This window comes from Heterodontus francisci, chromosome 2 (genome assembly GCF_036365525.1).
Source record: "Heterodontus francisci isolate sHetFra1 chromosome 2, sHetFra1.hap1, whole genome shotgun sequence".
Lineage (NCBI taxonomy): Eukaryota > Metazoa > Chordata > Chondrichthyes > Heterodontiformes > Heterodontidae > Heterodontus > Heterodontus francisci.
In genome coordinates, this window is record NC_090372.1 from 163,411,015 (window position 1) to 163,436,984 (window position 25,970).

The 25,970-nt window shown below is 45.8% G+C and overlaps 1 protein-coding gene across 1 annotated transcript in view; it reads left to right on the plus strand.

Moving 5' to 3' along the window:
- Nucleotides 1–21,311: 21,311 nt before the first annotated feature.
- The window catches only part of LOC137348120 (type III intermediate filament-like), a 44,427-nt gene continuing 39,768 nt past the window's right edge, over nucleotides 21,312–25,970 (plus strand). Inside the window, exon 1 of the mRNA XM_068013354.1 lies at nucleotides 21,312–21,947. Within this exon, the coding sequence (XP_067869455.1) occupies nucleotides 21,451–21,947 (497 nt within the window). The 5' untranslated portion in view covers nucleotides 21,312–21,450. The remainder of the gene's footprint in view (nucleotides 21,948–25,970) is intronic.

Consider the following 25,970-nt stretch of genomic DNA (forward strand, 5'->3'; position numbering starts at 1 on the left):
CAAATAACAGTTTTTTTCATAGGTTAAAAAAAACTATGAATTTTTAAACAAATCCCAAAATGATCACAACCTCAGTCACGCACATGGTCACCCACACATACATACACATGAATAGAGAGAAAAGGGTAAGAGGTAATTTAAAGTCCCAAATGAGTTTCGTGGTGTTTGTGGTTTACAGAAGATTATTGAGTCTTCCCAGGAGGAAAAGTATTTCTTTAAAAAGTTGCAGGCCTGATTATTTGCAGTCTTGAACTTGCGGAGGTATTGCAGAGCTCTAGTGCTTGTAATACAGCGCAAAGCTGGTGGTGTGTAGTTTGTTACCTTCACAGATGGTTACTCTTTGTGATGTTTAGTTTAGTGATACAGCACTGAAACAGGCCCTTCGGCCCACCGAGTCTGTGCCGACCATCAACCACCCATTTATACTAATCCTACACTAATCCCATATTCCTACCACATCCCCACCTGTCCCTATATTTCCCTACCACCTACCTATACTAGGGGCAATTTATAACGGCCAATTTACCTACCAACCTGCAAGTCTTTTGGCTTGTGGGAGGAAACCGGAGCACCCGGAGAAAACCCACGCAGACACAGGGAGAACTTGCAAACTCCACACAGGCAGTACCCAGAATTGAACCCAGGTCGCTGGAGCTGTGAGGCTGCGGTGCTAACCACTGCGCCACTGTGCCGCCCGTGTCTCTGCAGGATTCTTCTCTTGCCTGCTGGATCTTTCTCACAGGCTTTCTGTGATGTTGGCTTGATCTACCCCCTCTCCAGACAACTACCTTTTTAAGGTCAAAATCTATCACATTGGAGTTTCTGTTAGGAGATGCATGGCCCTCTCCCCTGTTGTAACCACAAAATGGCCCAGGATGATATACATAGCCATTGTTTGATGTTTGAATGAGAATCATTCTGTTATGAAGTTGCTCTTCACACCTTACTCATCTTGGTTTGGCTATGAATCAAAATGTTTCCAGCATCTTCTGTTATTGCTGAAAATAGACATTTTGTCGAAGATTTTTGTCTTGCACTCATCAGGACAATCGCAAGAATAAACAATGTAAGGGAAAGCAACAACTTGTACTGCATGAGAGGAGAGTGCTGATTGGTTGGCAAGTGAACTCTGATTGGTAGAGGCATTGCCATGGAGAATGCACCAGTTTACAGTGACTGACAGTTAATTGACAAGCTTTGTTTGAAATTTAAACCAGGCAGCTTGACTCTGATTGGTCAAGGCATTGCCCTGAGGAATGAACCAGCGAATGGCTGTCACATATTTTGTTCAGCTGAAACAGGCGCAATGTTTGTACTTGTTCTTTCTGTCTGCAAAGAACAGGGCCCTGTGTATTAATATATGTAGCTTCCAGTAGGGGCAAATGCGCCCCACAGCGAGCCCTACTGACAATCTTAAATTGGTTGTGTAATTCTTAGCACACTGTGGATTATTTAGCAAATGTTGTCCAATCGTAGAATCACATCTAATGTTGGACACTGTGTTTTGAGTTTTGCAAGCATGGGCTGGTTGGGTACAGCCTGTACCTTGCCCGTTGCAAACAGCAGAAGGGACATGTTGTTTGATATGATCTGCCAGTCTTTGGGACGTATGGCCTTCTGCTGTTCCGGCTTGATCAGCACCTCATCCACCACCGTAAACATTCACTCCCTCCACCACTGGTGCACAGTGGCAGCAGTATGTACCATATACAAGATGCACTGCAGTAACTCGCCAAGCTTCCTTCAACAGCACCTTCCAAACCCACGATATCTACCACCTAGAAGGACAAGGGCAGCATGGGAACACCACCACCTGCAAGCTCCCCCCCAAGCCACCTACCATCCTGACTTGCAACTATATCGCCATTGCTTCACTGTTGCTGGGTAAACCTAGAACTCCCTCCCTCTGTACCTACACCAGATGGACTGCAGCAGTTCAAGAAGGTGGCTCACCACCACCTTCTCAAGGGCAATTAGGGATGGGCAACAAATGCTGTTCTGACCAGCGATGCTCACATCGCATGAAAGAATAAAAGAATATATTTTGGAGTTAATCTCCAACCTTACAAACCATTAAAATCTCCTGGACTTTCCAAAACTTGCAAACCAGTGATTGGGTATGCATCAGATTATGTCCGATGCTGACAGCCAGAGTTGAGGTGGCTAATTTAATCATAGCAGAAGTGGCATCAGAGTACAAAGCACATTTTCTCCTGCCCATAATGTGACCAATGACTCAAACTGGTTCTGTCATATGCAGTGTTCCACAAATTGTTTAAACCAATGCTGATATAACATGTTAGCAGTTGATGACTGGATAGCTGGGGTCATGTGCACTGCATGAGGTAAATAATAGATCCTCGGGAGTGGAGGCTCAGATTGTGGTAATGACTCAGTTACAGCAAGTTTTTGGATATTGACCATTAAGCCTTGGAACAGAGGAATTTGTATTGCAAGGCAAAGAATGTACAAATATATGGCAATCCTGCTATTGTGTCCCAGCAGACCTGTTCACAAACTTAAGTGAAGCTATCTTAAATAATTTTTGTTTGGCATGTTAACAAGTAGAAATTTCTTGATCTAATAAGGAAAGAACCCATCAACAACAACGCAATTGTGCTGAGCAAAATCTTTATAGTTATTTTGCAAAAGCCTACCAGAAAGTATATCAGAAAGGCACTTTTCCTATTAACCTATTTCAGCTGTTCATCACCCTCTGCATCAACAGCTGCCCTTCAAACTCCTAAGCCTATGCTTTCTTGTCCTGCTACCCTCAAACATCTGAAACCATTATTCGGGTGTATTTTCCAATTCCATTGAGTATGTTATGGACACCAATGAGATCCCTTTGGCATGCTCCTTTTCAAGGACCTCCCTTATTAAACCATTCAGATGATATATGAGAGTTGGAAGTGGTTGTGGATGATTTTTTTTTGGGCCACTCATGCTGCTTCGGCATTATGGATCTTATCTTACCCTCTTCCCCCAGTTCTACTGTTTCATTGGGATTCTCATGTTCCGTTTATAAAATTCCTCTTTGTGGGGCGTAATTATGCCGTACACAGCGGATGATGATGATCTTTGCTATTATGCTTAGACTGGAGAGCGGAACTCTACCAGAGTAGTCTGAACTGTGACGCAGATGCTTCTTCAAGTCTATAGAGCATGCCACTGTAACCTGGATAATAGGAACACAGCAGCAGGAGTAGGCCATTCAGACCATCGAGCCTGCTCCGCCATTCAATTAGATCACGCTGATCATCTACCTCTACGCCATTTTTGTCCACTATCTCCATATCCCTTGATGTCATTAGTATCTAGAAAGCTATCATACGACCATACGAATTAGAAGCAGAAGTAGGCCATTCGGCACATCGAGCCTTCTCCACCATTCAATAAGATCATGGCTGATCTGTTTCTGTCTCGAATTCTACACTCCCATCTATCCCCGACAATCTTTGATTCCCTTGCCTAACAAGAATTTATCTACCTCCGCCTTAACAATATTCAATGATCCACCATCAATCCACCACCTTCTGAGGCAGAGAATTCCAAAGTTGCACATCCTTCTGAGAAAAAATATTTCTTCTCGTCTCTGTCCTAAAAGTGCGACCCCTAATTTTAAAACAGTGCCCCCTAGTTCTGAACTCACCCACAAGAGGAAACATCCTCTCCACATCCACCTTGTCAAGATCGTTCAGGATCTTATATACTTCAATCAAGTCTCTTCTCATTCTTCTAAACTCCAGTGAAAACAAGCCCAGTCTTTCCAACCTTTCCTCATAAGACAACCCGCGCATTCCAGGTATCAATCTCGTAAACCTCCTCCGAACTGCCTCCAAAATGCATTCACACCCTTCCTTAAATAAGGAGACCAAAACTGCACACAGTATTTGAGATGTGGTCTCACCAATGCCCTGTATAACTGAAGCATAACATCCTTACTTTTCTTTTCAATTCCTCTCGTAATAAAGGATAGCATTCCATTAGCCTTCTTTTATTACTTGCTGTACCTGCATACTAACTTTTTATGATTCATGCACTAGAATACCTAGATCCCTCTGCACCTCAGAAATCTGCAGTCGTTCCCTATTTAAGAAATACTCTGCTTTTTTATTCTTCCTGCCAAAGTGAACAACTTCACATTTGCCAGATTTTTGCCCACTCATTCAACCTATCATAGGAACATAGTAAGCCATTCAGCCCATCGAGCCTGCCCCATCATTCAATCTGATCATGGCTGATCTTCCACTTCAATGCCTTTTTCCCACATTATCCTCTTATCCCCCTATGTCATTTGTATTTAGAAATCTGTCAATTTCTGCTTTAAACATACTCGATGACTGAGCTTCCACAGCCCTGTGGGGTAAGAATTCCAAAGATTCACAACCCTCTGAGTGAAGAAATTTCTACTCATTTCTGTCCTAAGTGGCTTCCCCCAATATCTATCTGTATCGGTCTGCAACCTCCTTATGTCCTCTTCACAACATACTGTCATACCTATCTTTGTGTCATCTGCAAATTTAGCTACCATGCCATCGGTCTCCTCATTTAGAGTCATTGATGTAAATTGTAAAAAGTTGAGACCTCTGCGGGACTCCACTTGTCACATCCTGCCATTCAGAAAAGGACCCATAGAAGTTCTGGACCCATCAGTTTAACATTAGATGTTGGAAGGATACTGGAATCTATTTTCAAGGATAGAGCGACTAAGCACTTGGACAAGGTTGAGCTGATCAAAGAAAGTCAGCAGGATTTGTGAAGGGTAGATCACATTCAAAAATAGTTGCATTTTTAGAGGAGCTCACTAACAAGGTAGTTAAGGGACTGCCTAAGGATGTTACATATAAGGGTTTTCAGAGATATTTGATAAAGTTCTGCATAAGATAATATGTTGGAAATTGGTTGAGAGGTTGGAGACAGTAGGTAGGGATAAAGGAGGCACACTCTGTTTGGATGTGACAAGTGGTGTACGTCAGGAATCTGTAATGAGACTCAGTTTTTTAAACACCTCGATGAATGACTTGGATGAAGGTATAGGTAGTTGTGTATCCAAGATTACAGATGGCATTAAGTTAGGAGGAACAATATGTTGTACAAGTGGGAGCAGGGAGTTACAAAGGGATAGAGAAATTTAAATGAGTGGGCAAAGCTACGGCAGATGGAGTTCAGTGTGGGAAAGTGCGAGGTCATTCACTTCATGTCAAAGAAAAGCAAATCAAAATATTTTCTTATTGGTGTGAAACTAGAAACTGTGGAGGAGCAAAAGTATTTGATTGTCCATGTATACAAATAACAAAAAGCTGGTGCAAAGATTCAAAAAATAATGAAAAAAGGCTAATGGAATGTTGGCCTTTATTTCAGTGGGGCTAGAATATAAAAGGGAGGAAGTTATGCTTCAGTTCTGTAGAGCCTCGTCAGATGCCATTGGGAGGGCTGTTTAGTTTTAGGCACTTCTTTTTCTTTTGGGCCTCCTTCTCTCGAGAGACAATGGATACGCGCCTGGAGGTGGTCAGTGGTTTGTGAAGCAGCGCCTGGAGTGGCTATAAAGGCCAATTCTAGAGTGACAGACTCTTCCACAGGTGCTGCAGAGAAATTTGTTTGTCGGGGCTGTTGCACAGTTGGCTTTCCCCTTGCGCCTCTGTCTTTTTTCCTGCCAACTACTAAGTCTCTTCGACTCGCCACATTTTAGCCCCGTCTTTATGGCTGCCCGCCAGCTCTGGCGAACGCTGGCAACTGACTCCCACGACTTGTGATCAATGTCACAGGATTTCATGTCGCGTTTGCAGACATCTTTAAAGCGGAGACATGGACGGCCGGTGGGTCTGATACCAGTGGAGAGCTCGCTGTACAATGTGTCTTTGGGGATCCTGCCATCTTCCATGCGGCTTACATGGCCAAGTCATCTCAAGCGCCGCTGACTCAGTACTGTGTACAAGCTGGGGATGTTGGCCGCCTCGAGGACTTCTGTGTTGGAGATACGGTCCTGCCACCTGATGCCAAGTATTCTCCGGAGGCAGCGAAGATGGAATGAATTGAGACGTCGCTCTTGGCTGGCATACGTTGTCCAAGCCTCGCTGCCATAGAGCAAGGTACTGAGGACACAGGCCTGATACACTCGGACTTTTGTGTTCCGTGTCAGTGCGCCATTTTCCCACACTCTCTTGGCCAGTCTGGACATAGCAGTGGAAGTCTTACCCATGCGCTTGTTGATTTCTGCATCTAGAGACAGGTTACTGGTGATAGTTGAGCCTAGGTAGGTGAACTCTTGAACCACTTCCAGAGCGTTTCTACACCTCAGGAAGCATATATTGGTCTTGGAGGGGTACAAATCAGATTTGAATAATACTGGAGCTTAAAGGGTTGAATTATGTGGGCAGGTTGTATAAAATTGCCTTGTATTATTTGAGATTAATAGGTTGTTGAATGATTCTGCCAGGACATATGAATCGTCACAATACATGAGGTCAGCACTGCACCAAAAGGTACAGAAAGTTGCAACACAGAGTGCATTGAGTTGGTTAGAGTCCACTTAGCCAAGAAGTCCCAGCTACTCACAAATTTTTGAAAGCTATTCGAGAGATATTGTTTTAGATGTTTACCGTTTGATCTGTGCGTCAGCCAGGACATTTTCCAACAGTGGATGGTCAGGATAATGGAAAATGTTCCGGGCTGTATTGTATCGCCGACGATATTGCGATGATGGGGCAGACCAAGGAAGAGCATGACTGGAACTTGCATTAGCTAATGCTAGCTGCTCATTGTGAAGGCCTTGTGTTTAATAGGAAGAAATGCCAGGTCAACTTTGGACACATTAATTTCTTTGGGTTGATATATTCCGCCACAGGAATATGACCAGACCCAGATAAACATAGATGTCAGAGCCATGCCAATTCCTAAGGGCTGGGAAGAGCTAGAATGGTGTCTAAGACTGTTTAACGTTTTGGCTCCATACATCTCTAATTTCACTGAGCGACCAGCACTGCTTAGAGAGCTGCTGTGTAAAGATACCTCTTACTTGTGGCAGGAAGGCCACCAACAGGTGTTTGAGCCCTTAAAGTTAGCTCTGTCAAGTCAAGACAGTGTACTACAGTGTGAAGACCTGACCAAAGAGACCATGCTTGAGGTCGATGTGTCTCAGAAGGGAACAGCAAATTGCCTATGCGTCAAAGAGTTTGTCACAAACCCAATCCAATTACTCTAACATCAAATGTGAAACCTTAGCTCTTGTTTTTGTTATCATTAGGTTTCACACCTACTTGTTCGGAAAACATTTTACCGTGAAGACTGACCACAAGCCACGTGAAACCATATGGTGCATACCACTCACAAGTGCTCCTCTGCAGTTGCAGAGAATTTTAGTGAAGGGCCACAGCTATGATTGTGCAGCTGATATAGACCAGACAGCAAAATGGTCACATCTGACACCCTGAGCAGGTTGCCTAACCTCTTGCTAGATTTGCATTGCCACGGCGTGAATACCAAGATTGAGGATGTCCTGAGGATCACCCTCATGAGTTTTGGACCTCAAATGCAAGCAACTAAGAGCTAAGATGTGGCCCTAGCCTATTGTTGTTGTAGAAGGTGATTGTGGAAGGATGACCTGACACCATACAGGAAGTAATCGAGTATCTATGCTGTATCTGGCCATATTGAGACAAACTGCCTGAGGTAAATTGGGTAATTAGACTAAAAGGTATGGTGGTAAATGAACAGCGGGAACCTTTAAAGAAAGAATTCAAAATGTTCAACAAAAATACATTCCACTGAAAAACAAAAATTCAGGAAGCTAAGGATAGTATTAGATTAAAAGAGGCTTACAATGTTGCAATATAAAGTAGCAAGTCTGAGGACTGGCAGTGTTTTAGAAACCAGCAAAGGGCCACTGAAAAGTTGATTAAAAAAGCAAAAATTAAAATATGAGCATAAACCAGCCAGTAATATAAAAACAGATTGTAAGAGATTTTATAGGTATATAAAAAGGAAGAGAGGAACTAATGTAAACGTTTATCTTTTAGAAGCAGAGACAATAGAAATTATCATGGGAAATGAAGAAAAGGCCCACGGCCGATCTTGGCGGCGAGCTCAAAAAAGGGCGGCCTGCCTGCCGAAGAGCTGGCTCAATCTCCCGCACAGCAGCTCATTTAAATATCAGGGTGGCCCGTGCCCCTCCCCCCATTACATGGAGGGGCGGGCTGTCCGTCCCTGGCAATGGTATCAGCTGCCTGTGTGTAGGCGCTGGTACCATTTTTAAAGGGCAGCCAGCCCTGCCGGCATATTTAAAGTTTTAAAGAAGTATCCCCCCTAAATTTAACCAATAAATTTTAAACGCTCCTTTCCCCCCCCCACCCCCAATAACAATTATATTAATTATTTGCACTTGCCCTCCCAAAAACACTGACTTTTTAAATGTGACCACCATCCCCCCCCCAGACTGCACAAAGTTTGGAGTTCGCCCCTTCCCACCATCCCCTACACCCATTACTTTTATTTGACCCTGTCACACACTCCCTCCCAGAAAATATTAACTCTTCCCCCCTCCACACCAGTGCCACGCCGCCTTTCCCCAGACAGGGAATTGACGGCAGGAGTGCCGGCCACCGCACCCAAGATCGCAGCAGGCCCTCAAGATTGCAGGTAAATCCATTAAAATATATTCATTTTATTAATTTAAATATTTAAATTGAGCTCCCGTCGCCCAGCAGCGGGGGGGGGGGGTGGGGGGGGGGCGGCGCCATGGAGCCTCGCCACCGCTGGGAGGATCGGGCTATCCTGGCGTCGACGTCCGTGGCGGGCCTCATCTGGATCCATCTTCAGACAACCCGCCATGGATCACGATGTCGAGGGCTTGGTAAAATCCAGCCCTTTGTGTCTGTCTTCACAGTAGAAGACACAAGTTTCATACCAGAAATTGATGTTAATCTAGAGGTTAAAAAGAGTGAGGAAATTAATATCAGCAGAAAAAAGTATTGGAGAAACATAAGGGACTAAAATCTGACAAATCCACAGGACCTGATGGCCTACACCCTAGGGGCTGGATTTTGTTCTCATCCTGATGGCAGGTTTCATGGCAGGGGGCTGGAGAATCAGAGCAGAATCGCCGGCCAAGTAACAGGATGCCGGGATTTCCGGTTCCGTTTCTCCCTGCAACAAGATAGGCCAACAACGACCTTCCAGCCCAGAGGCCAAATAAGGACCTCTTCCTGCCACCGCTGGGATCTTACCAGTGGCAGGGGAACCTCTGCTGCGCAGGGAGCGCGCAGGGAGGTGCCTTTCCTGCAGGCTTGCAGGGGGGCTACCTCCTTCGTGGGCAATTTGTGACCCAAGGAGGACCCCCACTGGGAACAACTGTACCACCCAGGACTCCTCCCCCATTAGAACAATCGCCCACCCCCATCAACCCTCCCATCACTGGGGGGTTCTGAACTTACGTCTTCTCTGGGGCCCAGCGCGGGGGCCTGCGTCCGCAGCCTCTGCAGTACTGGCGGTGCTGGTGATACTGCTGAGCTGCCTGCCCTGTGATTAGCTGGCAGCCCTTGGAGACAGGATCCCCAACCCCAATAAAGTCTTAAAAGGGATAGGGATCCGCCTCCTTAAACTTTGACCCCAAAAGACTGAAGGTTTGCTCCGAGGGTCTGAAAAAATGCAGAGGTGGGGCTCCCCCCGACTTTTTGGCCTGGCGCCAGGAGCATTGCCTCCTACACAAAATCCAGCCCTAGGGTTCTAAAATAAATAGCTGCAGAGATAGTATATGCACTAGCTGTCATTTTCCAAATTCCTTAGATTCGGGAACAGTCCCGTCAGATTGGAAGTTGGAAAATGTTACACTGCTTTTCAAGAAAGGAGGGAGAGAGAAAATGGAACTACAGGCCAGTTAATCTAACATTAGTCATTGGGAAAATGCTGGAATCTATGATTAAGGAAATCTTAATAATGCACTTAGAAAAGCACAGTATGATTAGAACAGGTCAACATGGTTTTACTGAAGGGAAATCCTGTTTGACAAATCTATTTCAGTTTTTTGAGGATGTAACTAGTAGGGTAGATAAAGGGGAACCAGTAGATGTCGTGTACCTGGATTTCTGAAAGGCATTGGATGAGGTGCCACAATAAAAGGTTAATAGGCAAGATAAAGGCTCATGGAATTGGGGATAATATATTAGCATGGATAAAGGATTGGTTTATGGACAGGAAGCAAAATGTGGGCATATATGGGGCATTTTCAAGTTGGCAGACAGTGATTAGTGGAGTGCCGCAAGGATCGGTGCTGGGGCCTCAGCTATTAATTTAGATTAATGACTTAGATGAAGAGACAAAGAGTAATGTATCTAAGTTTGCTGATGATACAAGGGTAGGAAAGATAAGCTGCGGGGAGGACACTGAGAGACTACAAAGAGATATAGACAGGTTAAGTGAGTGGGCAACAAAATGGCAGATGGAGTATAAGGTAGAGAGGTGTGAAGTTATTCACTTAAGAATAAAAAAGCAGAATATGTTTTCAAAGGTGTGAAGCTTGTAAGTGTTGATGTTCAAAGAAACTTGGGTGCACTTGTACAAGGAACACAGAAAGTTAGCATGCAGGTACAGAAAGCAATTGGGAAGGCAAATGAGATGTTGACCTTTATTGCAAGAGGACTGGAGTACAGGAATAAAGAAATCTTGCTGCAATTGTACAGGGGTTTGGTGAGACCACATCTGGAGTATTGTGTACAGTTTTGGTCTCCACATTTAAGAAAAGATATACTTGCATTGGAGGCGGTGCAGCGAAGGTTCACTAAATTGGTCCCTGGGATGTCCTATGATGAGAGGCTGAGTAAATTGGGCCTACATTCTCTGGAGCTTAGAAGGATGAGAGGTGATCTCATTGAAACCTACAAGGTTCTGAAGGGACTGGATAGGGTAGAAGCTGAGAGATTGTTTCCGCTGGTCACGGAAACACTGGGGCACAGTCTCAGGATAAGGGGTCGATCATTTAGGACTGAGATGAGGAGAAATTACTTCACTCAGAGGGCTGCATTTTATCATTGGCGGTGTGCTTTAAAGATGGCGGTCTACCTGCATGGACTGCCCGTCGCAGAGCCACCGCAGTATTCAGTGCTGCCCCCTCCAAGTGATGTGGTGGCAGCGGGACATCCGGTGCCTTGATTGGCATCAGTTAGCTGAGGAGCAGGTGCTGGGCACTATTTAAAGCGCTCCAGCACCTGCTTCTTGCCAACTGCCAAATACTTACTCTACTTTGTCCCAGTGTCCTGTGCAGTTGAGATTCTCTTTTTCCACTCAAGTGCAATCTGTTTTCCTGTAGGACTACTGCACCTGGGTGCATAATCTTAATTTTGCACATACATGAAAGTGAGATTGAATTACGTCAGAAAAAGAAAATACCCTCTCAGAAATAAAAGCATCATTCATTAATATCAGCATATTATGGGCTTTTCATTTCCTGCATGTAAACAGCTGCAGACTAATATGCATTTGGAATCTGTACTAATTTTTCATTGAAAGTGTATTTGAAAATACATGTAACTAGCAGTAGAACAATTTTTCAAAGAACCAGGAAAATATGTTTCCCTTGTAGCTGCATTGCGAACCTGAAATATTAAATCAATAATTATGATAAACTGGTGCAGAAGCACCTATACCTATCTATCTGTCATATATGAAAGACTAGTACAACAGCACATATTTCCTCACTAGTCCTACATTAGTTTCAAAACCTGAAAACAAATCTTGCAGCCAAAAGTTAGAGCAGTTAGACTGTGGAATACTTTTGCATTTAAAGGACCAGGCAAAAATCCAAAGATGGCAGAGGGACGCTCCAGGTTGACCCTACAGTTCAACGATGTCTCCTTGCTCATTCTCCTCCAGGCTGTGCGGGCAAGGTGTGAGGTCCTTCTCCCAGCAATGGTAAGAAGAGGCCCCCGACCAAAGCAAGGCAATCTGGCTGGAGGTAGCAGAGGAGGCCAGAAGCCGTGGGGCCATCTGGCGTGAATGGGTCCAATACCGAAAGAGGATGAACTATCTGCTTCATGCTGAAAAAGTAAGTAGCACTTTGTACCATGGCCCCACTGAACCTGATGTCCGCACACAGAGTGGTACATGTGTCCCACTGCCATGCCAAAGACAGGGAGGTTGGACAGGGAGGAATGACTTGACATGAATGGATGAAGATATGAAAGAACTCACCCTTGTCTGCTGCTCAGAGTATGGCACCTACATGAGTGGCTCACTCAGTAGTGCACACCGAGCCTTCCCCACCTTTGGGCCCAGCACCCCATTTGTGACATGTGTCAGGTTGTTGCCTTACCATGATTAATCTCTGCCTCCTGGCTCCTCCAAGGAGGGCCCACAATACTCGTGAGGTGAGTTGGACTGGTGGAGGAGTGCTAGATATGCGGACGCTGACACAGGCTGAGGAGGAGGCCCTCGAACTGGCTTCGACGCATATCCTGGGTGAACATGCAGCCATTTGATACACGCAATGATCACTGTGAAAATCGTACTGTTTGAGACAATGCTGCCATAATCATTACATACTCACCATAAGTCGGCAATGGCAGTCCAGGACTCTTCCCGCACCTCTGAGGAAGTGACATCCTCAGATGATGCAGCATCCCATGACACTCCCGTACCTTCCAGCGCAAATACAGTCACCTCGATGGGAAACCGGTCAGCCTTACAGTCTGGGTCACAAGCTGGTGAGAGCACTCTACACGCGCCTGAGCAGCTGACTGAGGCTGAGAAAGCTGACGCCCCTGAGAGTTGGAGTGGCCAGGCCCATGCTGAGCCCCAGGCTACTGATGACCCTCTGTTGTTGACAGCATAGGGCATGCTTGAGCTGCAGCAGCAAGCATGGCAACATCCGGTGGAGATGCCACAGGCCATGTGCAGCCTTGAGCGGATGATGAGGGAGTCCATCCAGGCCATGACAACTGCCATGTCCCCGGCATTTGAGGGCATGGCTTCATCTATGGAGATGATGGCAGCCCTCCTTGTGAGCCAGGTTCCATTAATACGCGCTTACCTGCAATCCCTCGCCGAGGCCATCAGATCCACAAATCAGTGGCAAGGCAAGAGAGGGACCAGGGGCATGGAGACTGTTCCTGCCCCTGCTCCTTCCCAGGGGAGCAGAGAAATTCAAAGGAGCCTTGAGATGGAGGATGTGAGCTTGCTTGCCATATCTGGTCTCCCCAGATGGTAATTCTGTGATGGAGCCAAATCTGATGGCCTTCTGGATCTGGCTCTCAGGGTCCATCCTGAAGCGGACATAGTCACCGGCCCTCCGATACAGGGCATCGGTGACCTCCCTGATGCAGCGGTGCACTGCTGACTATATCACCCCACATAGGTCACCGGTGTTGCAGAGAGCTGCTGTCACTTTGAGGGTCACAGGCATAGGATGTACACAGAAGCCCATTGGCTGCAGGTCCTCATTGAGTAGGGCACAGAGATGTGTTACTGCCGCTCTAGACATCCGCAGTCGCCTCTAACACGGCGCTCAGACATCGGCAGGTATGTCATGCAGGACCTGTAGTTGCGCGGCGTTCTATAGTGGCGAGTTGGCCTTCGGGCTGCTATTGCGTATGACTGGGGGCTTCTACGTGGGCTACACCTACCTCTTGGTTTTGCCTACAGCATCTATGGCTCCTCACAACAAGCAGATCAATGATTATAGTGTGAACCGTCCCCATCTCCAAGTTGCAATTCACTTCTTTGAAGGTACCTAACAGGGCAGAGATTTATGTTTTTTGGTACATCAGGTTGTTTCATACTTCAACTATGTGGCGTGTCATGGCATAGCCCCCTTAGCTTCCACTAAGAGTGGCACAGCATGACTACATTCAGATTGTAGCAGCTGCACGATTGGCCCAGCAGCCAGATTACCTTTACATGTCTACCATTTATGGCACCTCCCCCCACACAGGGTTCCCGGAGTGCCATTGTTCTTTCACTGACAAAAACATTCTATGGCACAGACTGCCCCTCTTTATGGAGGGAGGGTATGCAGTTGATCCCTTCATGCCTGCAGAGTTGTGCATCCGATAATGCCATCACCCCTCCAACCTACCTTCATGCCTGCAGAGTTATGCCCCCAGTTATGCCACCCTTCTCCCACCTCCATGTATGCAGAGTTGAGACCTGTATTACAAGACTTACCTGCACAGGCACCGATGATTGCTACTTATGCTGTCCCGCTGGCTTTTCTTAGTCGTGAATGAGACGGCACGAGACTCCCGTTCACAGGAAAATGCGGAATTGTGGACTGAGAGGGAGTGGGATGCATAATGAGGCAATGTAAGTACTGCTTTGAATATTTAAATTGGGGTGCTGCCGCCAGTCGGCCGGGGGGGGGGGGGGGTGGGGGGGGGGGCGGCGCTCCGAGGTCCCGCTGCCGCCGGTAAAATTGGGCGGGGCCTTCCCGGCATCAGGGAGCATGGCAGGCCTCTCCTGGAAGTTATTTTCCGGGTCCCCATCACGACCCCCAACATGAGGGGCTGGTAAAATTCATCCCAAAGTGTTGTGAAACTTTGGAATTCTCTACCCCAGAGGGTTTTGGATGCTCTATTGTTGAATACATTTACAAAGTGATTCTCGACAACGCAGTAGTCCGCTGACATCATCTGAGTGCGCACAGCTGTGCACGTGCGCAGCTACTTCTTGCCAGGACTAATTGGCGCATGCGTGGGATTACGTCATTGCGTATCTGCGCTTGGTCCATCTTTGCGCACGCACGATAAAGCGTCATCAGGTAACCAGCCCCTCACTCAGCTGGAGGAAGCGGCTGAATGGGAGACTTTGAGGCTGGAGCTCGATCCCCCTCGGCAACTCGTTCTAGGCTGCGCCGCTTCCCTGCTCTCGGCCACTCGCTCCTACGTCGCCCGTTGCGACCCGCCTTGCTTCTTCAGGCGGCGCCTGGTGACTGATGAAGCATGGGAGCGAGTGGCCAAGAGGAGGGAAGTGGCGTGGCCCAGAGCTAGCGGCTGGAAGGGGCGGGGAAGTGGGGAGCGAGCGGCCGACCGACTGGACAGGGGGGTGGTGCGAGCGGGAAACAATTGACCAGGGAAGTGGGGGGGAGCAGCGATGTCTAGAGCGAATGGCTCGTGGGGGGTGGGGGATGTGGCCAGTGGGGAGGAGGGAGAGAAAGCGAGTTGCCGAGGGGGGGAGAGCAGCCAATGGGGCGGGTGCTAATAGCTGCGTTTGGGTGAAATTAGTCCTGGTCAGTTATATAAATGAATCACAATAACAAATTGGCAGCACATTTTATACTCTGCCCAATTTTCTTTTCCATCGATTGGGGTGCCAATTCACTATCTTCCAATGGAAATTCAATCATAACATTCCTTTTGCATTTAGTAGGATTATTGGAATATTAAATGGATCTGAGGATTACAGTTAGTATCCAAGAATTACATAGTAGCATATTACTGGGTTTCCATCCAACTTAATGTAAGGTTAGTTTGCTAGAACAAATCTAGTCATAAGCAGTTCCTGTGATAAATTGAGCAGCGCCATCTTTAATCCTGGCAGCTGCCTGAATGTCGCAGACACCGACGTTCCAGTTGAAGAACTTGCATTTACGCATGTGCAAGTACTACGCCACCTAGTGGTTGCGTTGTCAGCAAACGCAGCCGTTAATTCAAGGCTGGGATGGACAGATTTTTAGCGTCTCAGGGAATCAAGGGAATTGGTGAGCAGGCAGGAAAGTGGAGTTGAAACCTAAGGTCAGCCATGATTGTATTGAATTGCAGAGCAGGCTTGATGGGCCATATAGTCTACTCCCGCTCCTATTTCTTGTGTTCTTGAGCTCAGTATATCACAAGGTGTGATTTTCAAAGGGAAACAAGTCCTGATATCTGAAACAATGCATTCTGATATTCTAATCCAACTGCATAAATGGCATTTAGGAATAGAACATACCAAACGCCTTACCAGAGAGACAGCCTACTGGCTAGGAATCAACAGTGATGTTGAGACGGTCGTGAAATCCTGTGAGGTATGTCAAATTGTCAGCTGAATCACCAGAAGGAACCCTTGATCCAACATGAAAAACTTCACACCCATTGGCGAATATCAGCACAGATTTATTTCACTTTCAAGGTGATGATTTCCTCCTTGTTACAGATTACTTGGCCAAGCTTCCATTCATCAAGCAGCTACAAGATATGTCAAGTGCAGTGGTTGCTGATATTTGGCATGCTGGAAGAAATTATCTTCGTTAATGGACTGCAATATGCAGGAAGACGATTCCAAGACATGTGCGTCAGGTGGAGGTCTGTCACACGACACCGTCACCACATTATCCAAAGTCCAACGGCATGACTGAAAGCATGGTGTTGTCATGAAGGCCCCCACCTGCCAGGAATGAGGCATATTAATTTTGTCACATGAACATTAATTTTAAACTGTCGCTGGATTGGAGAGATGACTTGTTTAAAGAGATCAGCAGTGGTTGAAAAAAATTTGATTTCTAAGAGACAGTCATCTAGGAAAAGACAATGGGAACTGCTCACTGATTCAATTAACAAAGATTAGTCTGGGCAATGGTGATCCACATGTTGTCGGTACAAGAGACATCACCCTACATCACCCTACATCACCCTCCCCCCCCCCGCAACCCCTGCCCCGCTCCCCCACTGACAGCTTTGAAATCCACAAACCGCAGGGGCGGTTGTTCTTAAGTAAAGGGTTCATCACCTGACTAATCTGTTGGCCAACTTGGAGTTTTGAATTGTCCTCACAGTACAGTTTGAAGACAAAGACTGCAGATTGCAACTGAACTTGGAACAAGAGCCTCTCCCCTGTTTGGCTCTCTCTCCCCCACTAACTTTCAGATCCATTGAAGTCACTTAAACCTCAAAAGAGAAGAGACTCCTACATCGAAACAGGTTTTCAAGCGTGCATTGGGCCCCAACGAAATGGCAAGACCTAACGACAACCAAAGACTCTATATCGAACTCAAAGGACCGTAAGTAGAAACCCAGCTATTACTTCAAACTTTTCCCCTTTATTCTTTCTACTTTTTCTGTCTCTATCTGCATGTGTGTTTATTGTGTTTGCATGCTAGCGTGGTCGCGTTGCGTATTCGTAGTTGTTAATCGAATTAGAGTTTAAGATTAATAAACTTCCACTTTTCTTGTTTAAATCTAAGAAAACCTGTCTGATTGATTTCTTTGCCTTACAATTGGAAAGCAGTGAACAAGGATTCACTGAGGGGAAGCTAAAAACACAATGTTTTTAAAAATTAAACCCTGTATGGTTAAACCAGGCAAAGGCTGAGAGGGAATCGCTAGACTCCTTTCTCACCTGGTCGTAACCAGTGTGCACCATCAAATCATTCATTTTAAGTGTAGGCAGATGGGGCAAGATTTCAAGGTTGCAATACTACACTTCCAACCTATTCCACTAGATATGGGCATGCAGAGTTGATGTTTGGATGGCAGGTAAAAACTATACTGCTCAGTCATCATCTGTGTACGTTTTCGGCAGTTAAGGATATACTTCTGTCTAAATAAGGAAAGCTGAAGGCATCATACGACAGGCAAGCAGGACCGGAATTAGTTTGATTGCAAGTAGGACAGAAGGTCAGAGCCCTCAATCACGCATCAGGAACTTGGTATCCTGCAGACGTTGCTAGAATATGCAACCATTACAGAGTGTATGAGGTCCAGACACCCAGTGGTATGATTCTCAGATGGAACCGAAGCCAGCTCAGAGAGATGTACGACAACACTACATGTGACAATCCTGTGGCATCGTGGACACGTTCAAAGACAAGTCTGAAGATGAACGTACAGAAGCTATGAGCACAGAGGAAGAACATGCTAACCAGAGTTCCGAGTCTCAGAGAAGTCATCAAGCCGAGCTCAGATCTGGGAAGAAGTTTAGAATAACAAGATCAGGACGAATAAGCAAACTTCCTCTATGTTTCAGAGAGTATCAAACTTACTCAGTTGTAAATAACGTTTTGTTTTAATCATGTATAGTTAGTCCGAACTGCAACTTCACTGCATATTTTACATAAGTTTTTCTCTTTGGAAAAAAGGGGGATGTTGTGGGATGACCTTAAGAGCGGACCATCTTAAGTGGCAATCATCAGACGAAGTGATGCCACGTCATACATGACCAGTTAGTTGTGGGTGGAGCCTGACAGGGTGAGATGTGCTTTGGTGTGGGTCATTCAATAGCTGTATCTATATATATGTTCTAGTTAAAGTAAAATAAAACCCATGTTTTCTTTGGATATTTCTTGTAGTCCTGTAAGTCTTATAACAGATCACACGCCAAAGGAACAAGTAATATTACACGCCCCCCCCCCCCCCCACCCTGGCTTCTGCACACACGTGCCCAGTGACTCACCACATACAAATCCCTTCTCTATCCTAGCCTCTACAATACACACAGTATCAGTCTCTGAGCGCATGGCTGCAAGTGTAAGATTGAATGCTGGTGCCTCTTTAGCTTCACTGTCTTCTTCATCTTTCTTCACTGACTGGGAAGGTTCCAGTTCTTGGGTTTGGTTATAGTGAAGAGAGAGGAGGAAGTAAGAAGGCTGTGTTGGCACCATCTGCAGCTTGTGAGTAAGAAGATATTGTGGGATGAGAGAGAAGTGGGAAGAGGGAAGGGGGATTAGATTTGCAGAGACTCATCATCAATCTCTCCAGTGCTGCAATTGTGGCCATGGCCTCAGGGATGCCCCTTCCCATGATGGCCAGTACTGGTCACCTCCATGGGAATGGTGGGCAATAAATGCTGGCCTCGCCAGCGACGCCCACAACCCCATAAATGAATAGAAAAAAAACATGCAGGTATGCTTGTCCTCCCCCAGTTGTTATGTTCCACCTTCTCCTGCAAGAAAGAGGGAAATATCTTACTGAGTATCCTACAATATGTTTTGGTGATGTGGCTGTCACGGTTGAATAGTTGCCACGGTATCTAAACTGTGAGTTCTGGGCTTGCTGTGTACAACAGTGCTAAGTATGTGAGCGTGATTTTTATTTCATTCATGGGATGTGGGTGTCACTGACTAGGCCAGCATTATTGCCCATCCCGAATTGCCCTTGAGAAGATAGTGGTGAGCTGCCTTCTTGAACCGCTGCAGTCCTTGGGGTGTAGGTGCACCCACAGTGCTGTACGGAGGGAGTTCCAGGATTTTTACCCAGAGGAACGGCGATATAGTTGCAAGTCAGGATGGTGTGTGGCTTGGAGGGGAAATTGCAGGTGGTGGTGTTCCCATGCATCTGCTGCCCTTGTCCTTCTAGTTGGTAGAGGTCGTGGGTTTGGAAGGTGCTGTTGAAGGAGACTTGATGAGTTTCTGCAGTCCATCTTGTAGATGGTACACACTGCTGCCACTGTGCATCAGTGGTGGAGGGAGCGAATGTTGAAGGTGGTGGATGGGGTGCCCAACAAGTGGGCTGCTTTATCCTGGATGATGTCGCGCATCTTGAGTGTTGTTGGAGCGGTACCCATCCAGGCAAGTGGAAAGTATTCCATCACATTCCTGATTTGTGCCTTGTAGATGGTGGACAGGCATTGGGGAGTCAGGAGGTGAGTTACTCGCTGCAGAATTCCCAGCCTCTGACCTGCTCTTGTAGCCACAACATTTATGTGGCTGGCCCAGTCCAGTTTCTGGTCAATGGTAGCCCCTAGGATGTTGATAGTGGGGGATTAGCGATGGTAATGCCATTGAACATCAAGGGGAGATGGTTAGATTCTCCCTTGTTTGAGATGTTCATTGCCTGGCACTTGTGTGGCGTGAATGTTACTTGCGACTTATCAGCCCAAGCTTGAATGTTGTCCAGGTCTTGCTGCATTTCTACATGGGCTGCTTCAGTATCTGAAGAGTCTCGAATGGTGCTGAACATTGTGCAATCATCAGCAAACATCCCCACTTCTGACTTTATGATGGAGGAAAGATCATTGATGAAGCAGCTGAAGATGGTTGGGCCTAGGACACTACCCTGAGGAACTCCTGCAGTGATGCCCTGTGACTGAGATGATTGGCGTCCAACAACCACAGCCATCTTCCTTTGTGCTAGGTAGGACTCCAACCAGCGGAGAATTTCCCCCCGATTCTCATTGACTCCAGTTTTGCTAGGATTTGCCATTATGCTATTTGAAGATGAACTCAATCACCTTGACAACTTGTATCAGATCGTTAAAATTCTTCTTGCACTGCATGCATGTTCTTGGAGCAACACTTCTGGCATTGACCCTACGCGAATTCTTCTCATTGTCTCTTGAGCATATGTCTGGAGGGCCTCCTGCCCATCTGAGGATATAGGATGTCTCGCCTTCTTTCCACTTCTTCCACCACGATCTCCAGTGCATTTTCTGAAAATCCTGGTGCATGCTTTCTTGCATGCTCAAACTATCAGAGACCAGATTAACTTCTGAAAAAACTCCCAACACTTCTTGCAGCTACAATGCCCCTCCATTTTAATAGGTGCAGGCTGCCTTTAAGTAGAGCTAGCCACTCGCAACATTGGGCCCCCTGCTGATGTCTACAGCCAATGAACTGCAGAAATTGTTTAAAAAAGCAAGCAGCACACATTTAATGTGCTGCCTGCAGTGCAAGGAAAGGGCACAAGTTAATCGCCCACCCATAGTTATCCTATTTCTCCACCCTTGTGTCTATGACTTAGAAAAGAGCTAGATATATTTCTTGAATAGCTGTCAAGGGGGCTTCTGGTTGTTTCTGCTCACTGCCTCTGAATAAGCCCTATTGAAAAGGGTACTGTATTAAGTGCAAAAAACTTACTGCAAGAAGTACAGAAGCAGCAAAGCCATTTTTTATTTACAAAGCTAAAAAGACAATATCAGCCTGTCCTTTAAGAGAGATAACACCTGAAGGGAAGTTCAGTATTCAGTAGTGGCAACATTTTCTCGGAGCAGTTTGCCCCTAATGTTTGTGTGTAATACTTGTCAGGAGCAAAATGGCAGCAAAGGATTCGTGCCCATTTTTTGCTCTGCATTACATTTTCAAATACAATTTGGAAGCAGGTCAATGACGAATCAACAGTAATAGTTCTGAATAATGGCTAATATTTACTTTTGTTGATGTTATTTGAATATAGCTTTTTAGCAAATTGGTTTTTTACATTTTAGTAATTTGAATTAAAATAACTGACGTGCAAACTTGCACAGGAAGACAAATAATAGCAGAAGTGGAAGTTATGCAACATATAACGAATTTTTGCACCACCGCTTAACAAAATTCAACATTCAACATACCCTCAAACCACAAGGTTTGTCTAAACGAGCTATGATTGATGGTTGCTAAGAACTATTAGCAACTCCTGATTGGTTAGTTGCAATGCCAGTCACAACACCAGCTGCTACCACATAATCTTAAACCATTTAGGAGAAGTGTGTCGCCTCAGTAAGAAATATCAAGCAACTTTTGAGACCTGTCCGGTGCTGCTGTGTAGGAGCTTGTGTTCTAGAAGAAAAAAAATGAATTATTACACAAATACTCAATCCTCATTCCGTAAATTCACTACACGGCCAAAATCAAGTTCACTATCCTCACCAGCTCAACGCTCCTTCTCAAAAGCAATGATCTATTCCACCCCATCTACTGACTCAAGTTGGCTGAAGAAGGGCACTCCTGGCAAAATGTCTGCTGAAGTTAACCCATTAGACTTTTCCCTGCTGGATTCCATGAGCGATGAATTCAAAGCCGGCCGCACCAATGACAAAGATAAACTGATTGACCTGAACAACCGTTTTGTCAACTACATCGAGAAGGTGAGGTCCATTGAGCAACAAAACAAGATCCTTAATGCTGAACTGCAAGAACTGAAGGGCAAAGGCAATTCCAGAACTGGGTCTATCTATGAACAGGAGCTGAAGAAACTGCGCCAAGAGCTGGATCAGATCTCTAAGGATAAAATCAGGATTGAAGTGGAAAGAGACAACTTGTTGGATGATGTCCACAAACTCAAAATCAAGTATGTTTGTTTTTCCTTTCCACTTCTTTTTAAGTAAAAGGGTGGTGGGGTGGGAGCGTAGTGGTTGGTGGGATGGAAATTACTTTCTTTCCATTTCTAACTGGTAAAAAAGATGAAGCTTTCAGTGATTATAATTTCTTGTCAATTTCAAATATTTCATAAAGCTAACAATCTACTCACTTTTTCTTGTTTACCTGCTGAAAAGGATCTCTGATTGCACAAAAAGGCTTAGTTGAAAACAAACAGCAAACAGGTGCTGTGTCTCATTTTGTTGACCGCTTCCAACCAGACAAAATTTAAAAGCCTCCAGAACAAATACTTAAATTGAAACTGCCTTGTATAAATCAGTATTTTCTTATATCATCACAGCTGTCCCATTAAACAGATATTTTGAAAAGTGTGATGTCCACAGGAAACCGGATTCTTTGATAGTTTAAAAAGAAATCTCGTCTAATTTTCTCACATGAATAAAATAATACTGGTTACTCAAGAGCTATTCCCATTGTTATTTTCTCCTGAAATGATATTAATATGGCTTATTGAATTACATTTGCCTGACACAATTTATTTACTATAATAAAAACAAAAAGTGCCGGAAAATATTCAGCAGGTCTAGAAGCATCTGTGGAGAGAGAAGCAAAGTTAACATTTCAGATCAGTGACCTTTCATCAGAACAATCTATTTACTGTTAGTTTTAAAATCTTTCAATCTATGTTCCTATTGAACATAGAGCTAAATACCAAGTAGTGACTCCTCAGTCTCCCCCTAGAAGTGCCATTGGATTCCCTGGCAATTATATTGCTGGAATGAAAATCAGGCATGTTCTATAGCAGGTGAGTAAATCAGCACACCAGATTAAGGCCATGTTTTTGGGTTCTGTAGCACCTTGGTGCTAATGCTGTGCAAGGCCTGAAATCGTAAAATGGCACGGGACTACACATACCATGCATGCACCATTAGCATAAGGACAGGTCTGATGTGAAGTCAATCAGCCATTCCGCCTGATTTGACACTCGCCTTTTAAACTTGCTCTGAGAATATCCACTGAATGACTCTGCTGATTACTCTTAGCTGAACATGCATCTGGCTGTTCAGGGAAGACCCCACCAAAGCTTTTTAAATGGTCAGGCATCAACTTGCAGGTGAAATGTTTTTGACTTACTTCTGCTGTTGCAAAATTGGTGGAAATACTGCAGCTTGTTTTTGGAGGTCTGTTGGTGAGTTTGTGCATCCATTCAGGGAGAGGAGAGGATTTTGTCACCTGTAGTCTGCAAGAGGTATGGGGGCTGTTGTTGCAGTGCGTCTGTGCATGCAACATGATCAAGGATGGTCAACGATGTCACTGAATGGCTGCAGAGCACTCTGAGGGGGGAGCGTGAACAGCCAGCAGTCGTGGTACCAACAACATAGGTAGGAAGAGGGATGTGATCCTGCAGAAAGAGATAAAAAATTAGCAAGCAGGACCTCAAAAGTAGTCATCTCCAGATTACTCCCAGTACCCTAGGTAGGTGAACTCTTGAACCACTTCCAGAGTGTGGTCGCCGATATTGATGGATGGAGCATTTCTGACGTCCTGTCCCATGATGTTCGTTTTCTTGAGGCTGATGGTTCGGCCAGATTCATTGCAGGCAGCCGCAAACCTGTTGATGAGACTCTGCAGTCACTCTTCAGTGTGAGATGTTAATGCAGCATCGTCAGCAAAGAGGTGTTCCCTGATGAGGACTTTCCGGACTTTGGACTTTGCACTTAGACGGGCAAGGTTGAACAACCTGCCGCCTGATCTTGTGTGGAGGAAAATTCCTTCTTCTGAAGACTTGAACGCGTGTGAGAGCAGCAGGGAGAAGAAAATCCCAAACAGTGTAGGTGCGAGAACACAGCCCTGTTTCACGCCACTCAGGATAGGAAAGGGATCTGATGAGGTGCCGCTATGCTGAATTGTGCCTTTCATATTGTCATGGAATGAGGTGATGATACTTAGTAGCTTTGGTGGACATCCGATCTTTTCTAGTAGTCTGAAGAGACCACGTCTGCTGATGAGGTCAAAGGCTTTGGTGAGATGAATGAAAGCAACGTAGAGGGGCATCTATTGTTCGCGGCATTTCTCCTGTAGCTGAAGAAGGGAGAACAGCATATCAATGGTCGATCTCTCTGCTCGAAAGCCACACTGTGCCTCAGGGTAGACACGCTCGGCCAGCTTCTGGAGCCTGTTTAAAGCGACTCGAGCGAAGACCTTCCCCACTATGCTGAGCAGGGAGATTCCACGGTAATTGATGCAGTCACCGCGGTCACCTTTGTTTTTATAGAGGGTGATGATATTGGCATCGCGCATGTCCTGTGGTACTGCTCCCTCGTCCCAGCACAGGCAAAGCAGTTTGTAGAGTGCTGAGAGTATGGCAGGCTTAGCACTCTTGATTATTTCAGGGGTAATGCCGTCTCTCGATGCAGAAATCAACAAGCGCATGGGAAAGGCTTCCACTGCTATGTCCAGACTGGCCAAGAGAGTGTGGGAAAATGGCGCACAGACACGGAACACAAAAGTCCGAGTGTATCAAGCCTGTGTCCTCAGTACCTTGCTCTACGGCAGCGAGGTCTGGACAACGTATGTCAGCCAAGAGCGACGTCTTAATTCATTCCATCTTCGCTGCCTCCGGAGAATCCTTGGCATCAGGTGGCAGGACCGCATCTCCAACACAGAAGTCCTCGAGGCGGCCAACATCCCCAGCTTATACACACTACTGAGTCAGCGGCGCTTGAGATGGCTTGGCCATGTGAGCCGCATGGAAGATGGCAGGATCCCCAAGGACGCATTGTACAGCGAGCTCGCCACTGGTATCAGACCTACTGGCCGTCCATGTCTCCGCTTTAAAGACGTCTGCAAACGCGACATGAAGTCCTGTGACATTGATCACAAGTCGTGGGAGTCAGTTGCCAGCAATCGCCAGAGCTGGCAGGCAGCCATAAAGGCAGGGCTAAAGTGTGGCGAGTCGAAGAGAGTTAGCAGTTGGCAGGAAAAAAGACAGAAGCGCAAGGGGAGAGCCAACTGTGTAACAGCCCCGACAACCAATTTTTTCTGCAGCACCTGTGGAAGAGTCTTTCACTCTAGTATTGGCCTTTATAGCCACTCCAGGCACTGCTCCACAAACCACTGACCACCTCCAGGCGCTTACCCATTGTCTCCCGAGACAAGGAGGCCAAAGAAGAGGACTCCCAGTACCATGCACATTTGAGTATAGAAATAGGAGGATAAAGCAAATGTATGTGTGGCTGCAAATACGGTGCAGGAGGGAGGGCTTTAGATTGTTGGGATATTGGGACTAGCTCTAGGGAAGATGGGACCTGTACAGGCTGGACGGGTTGTATGTAAATAGAGCTGGGACTGAGTTCCTTGTGGGGTGATTTACTAGTGCTATTGGGAAGAGTTTAAACTAACTTGGCAGGGGTGTGGGAACCAGGAGGAAATATCAGAGAGGAATACCAAGGTGCACAGAATACTGGGAGAGATAGATAGCACTAGAGTAGGGAATGTTAGGTCTATTAGGTGGGATCAGAGTAACAGAGAAAGTGATGAAGTCTGAATCAGGGTTAATGTGTATGTATGTGAATGCACGGAGTGTGGTTAATAAGATTGGTGAGTTACAGGTGCAGATTGCCATGGGGAAATATGATGCTGTGGCTATAAGAGAGACCTGGCTCAAAGAAGGGCAGGATTGGGTGTTAAATATTCCTGAATACAAGGTGCTCAGGAAAGATAGGAAAGGGAAAAAAGGGGTAGGGTTTACTTGCTTATAACCTTTTACATTTCTAATATTTGCTAGTTCTGAAGAAGGGTCACTGACCTGAAACGTTAACTCTGCTTCTCTCTCCACAGATTCTGCCAGACTTGCTGAGTATTTCCAGCATTTTTTGTTTTTGTTGTAGGGTTGACGGTATTGATTAAAGACAGCATTACGTTACTGGAGAAAAAGGAAGTCCCAGAGGGGTTGAGGACAGAATCAATTTGGCTAGAGCTAAGGAAAGGTGCA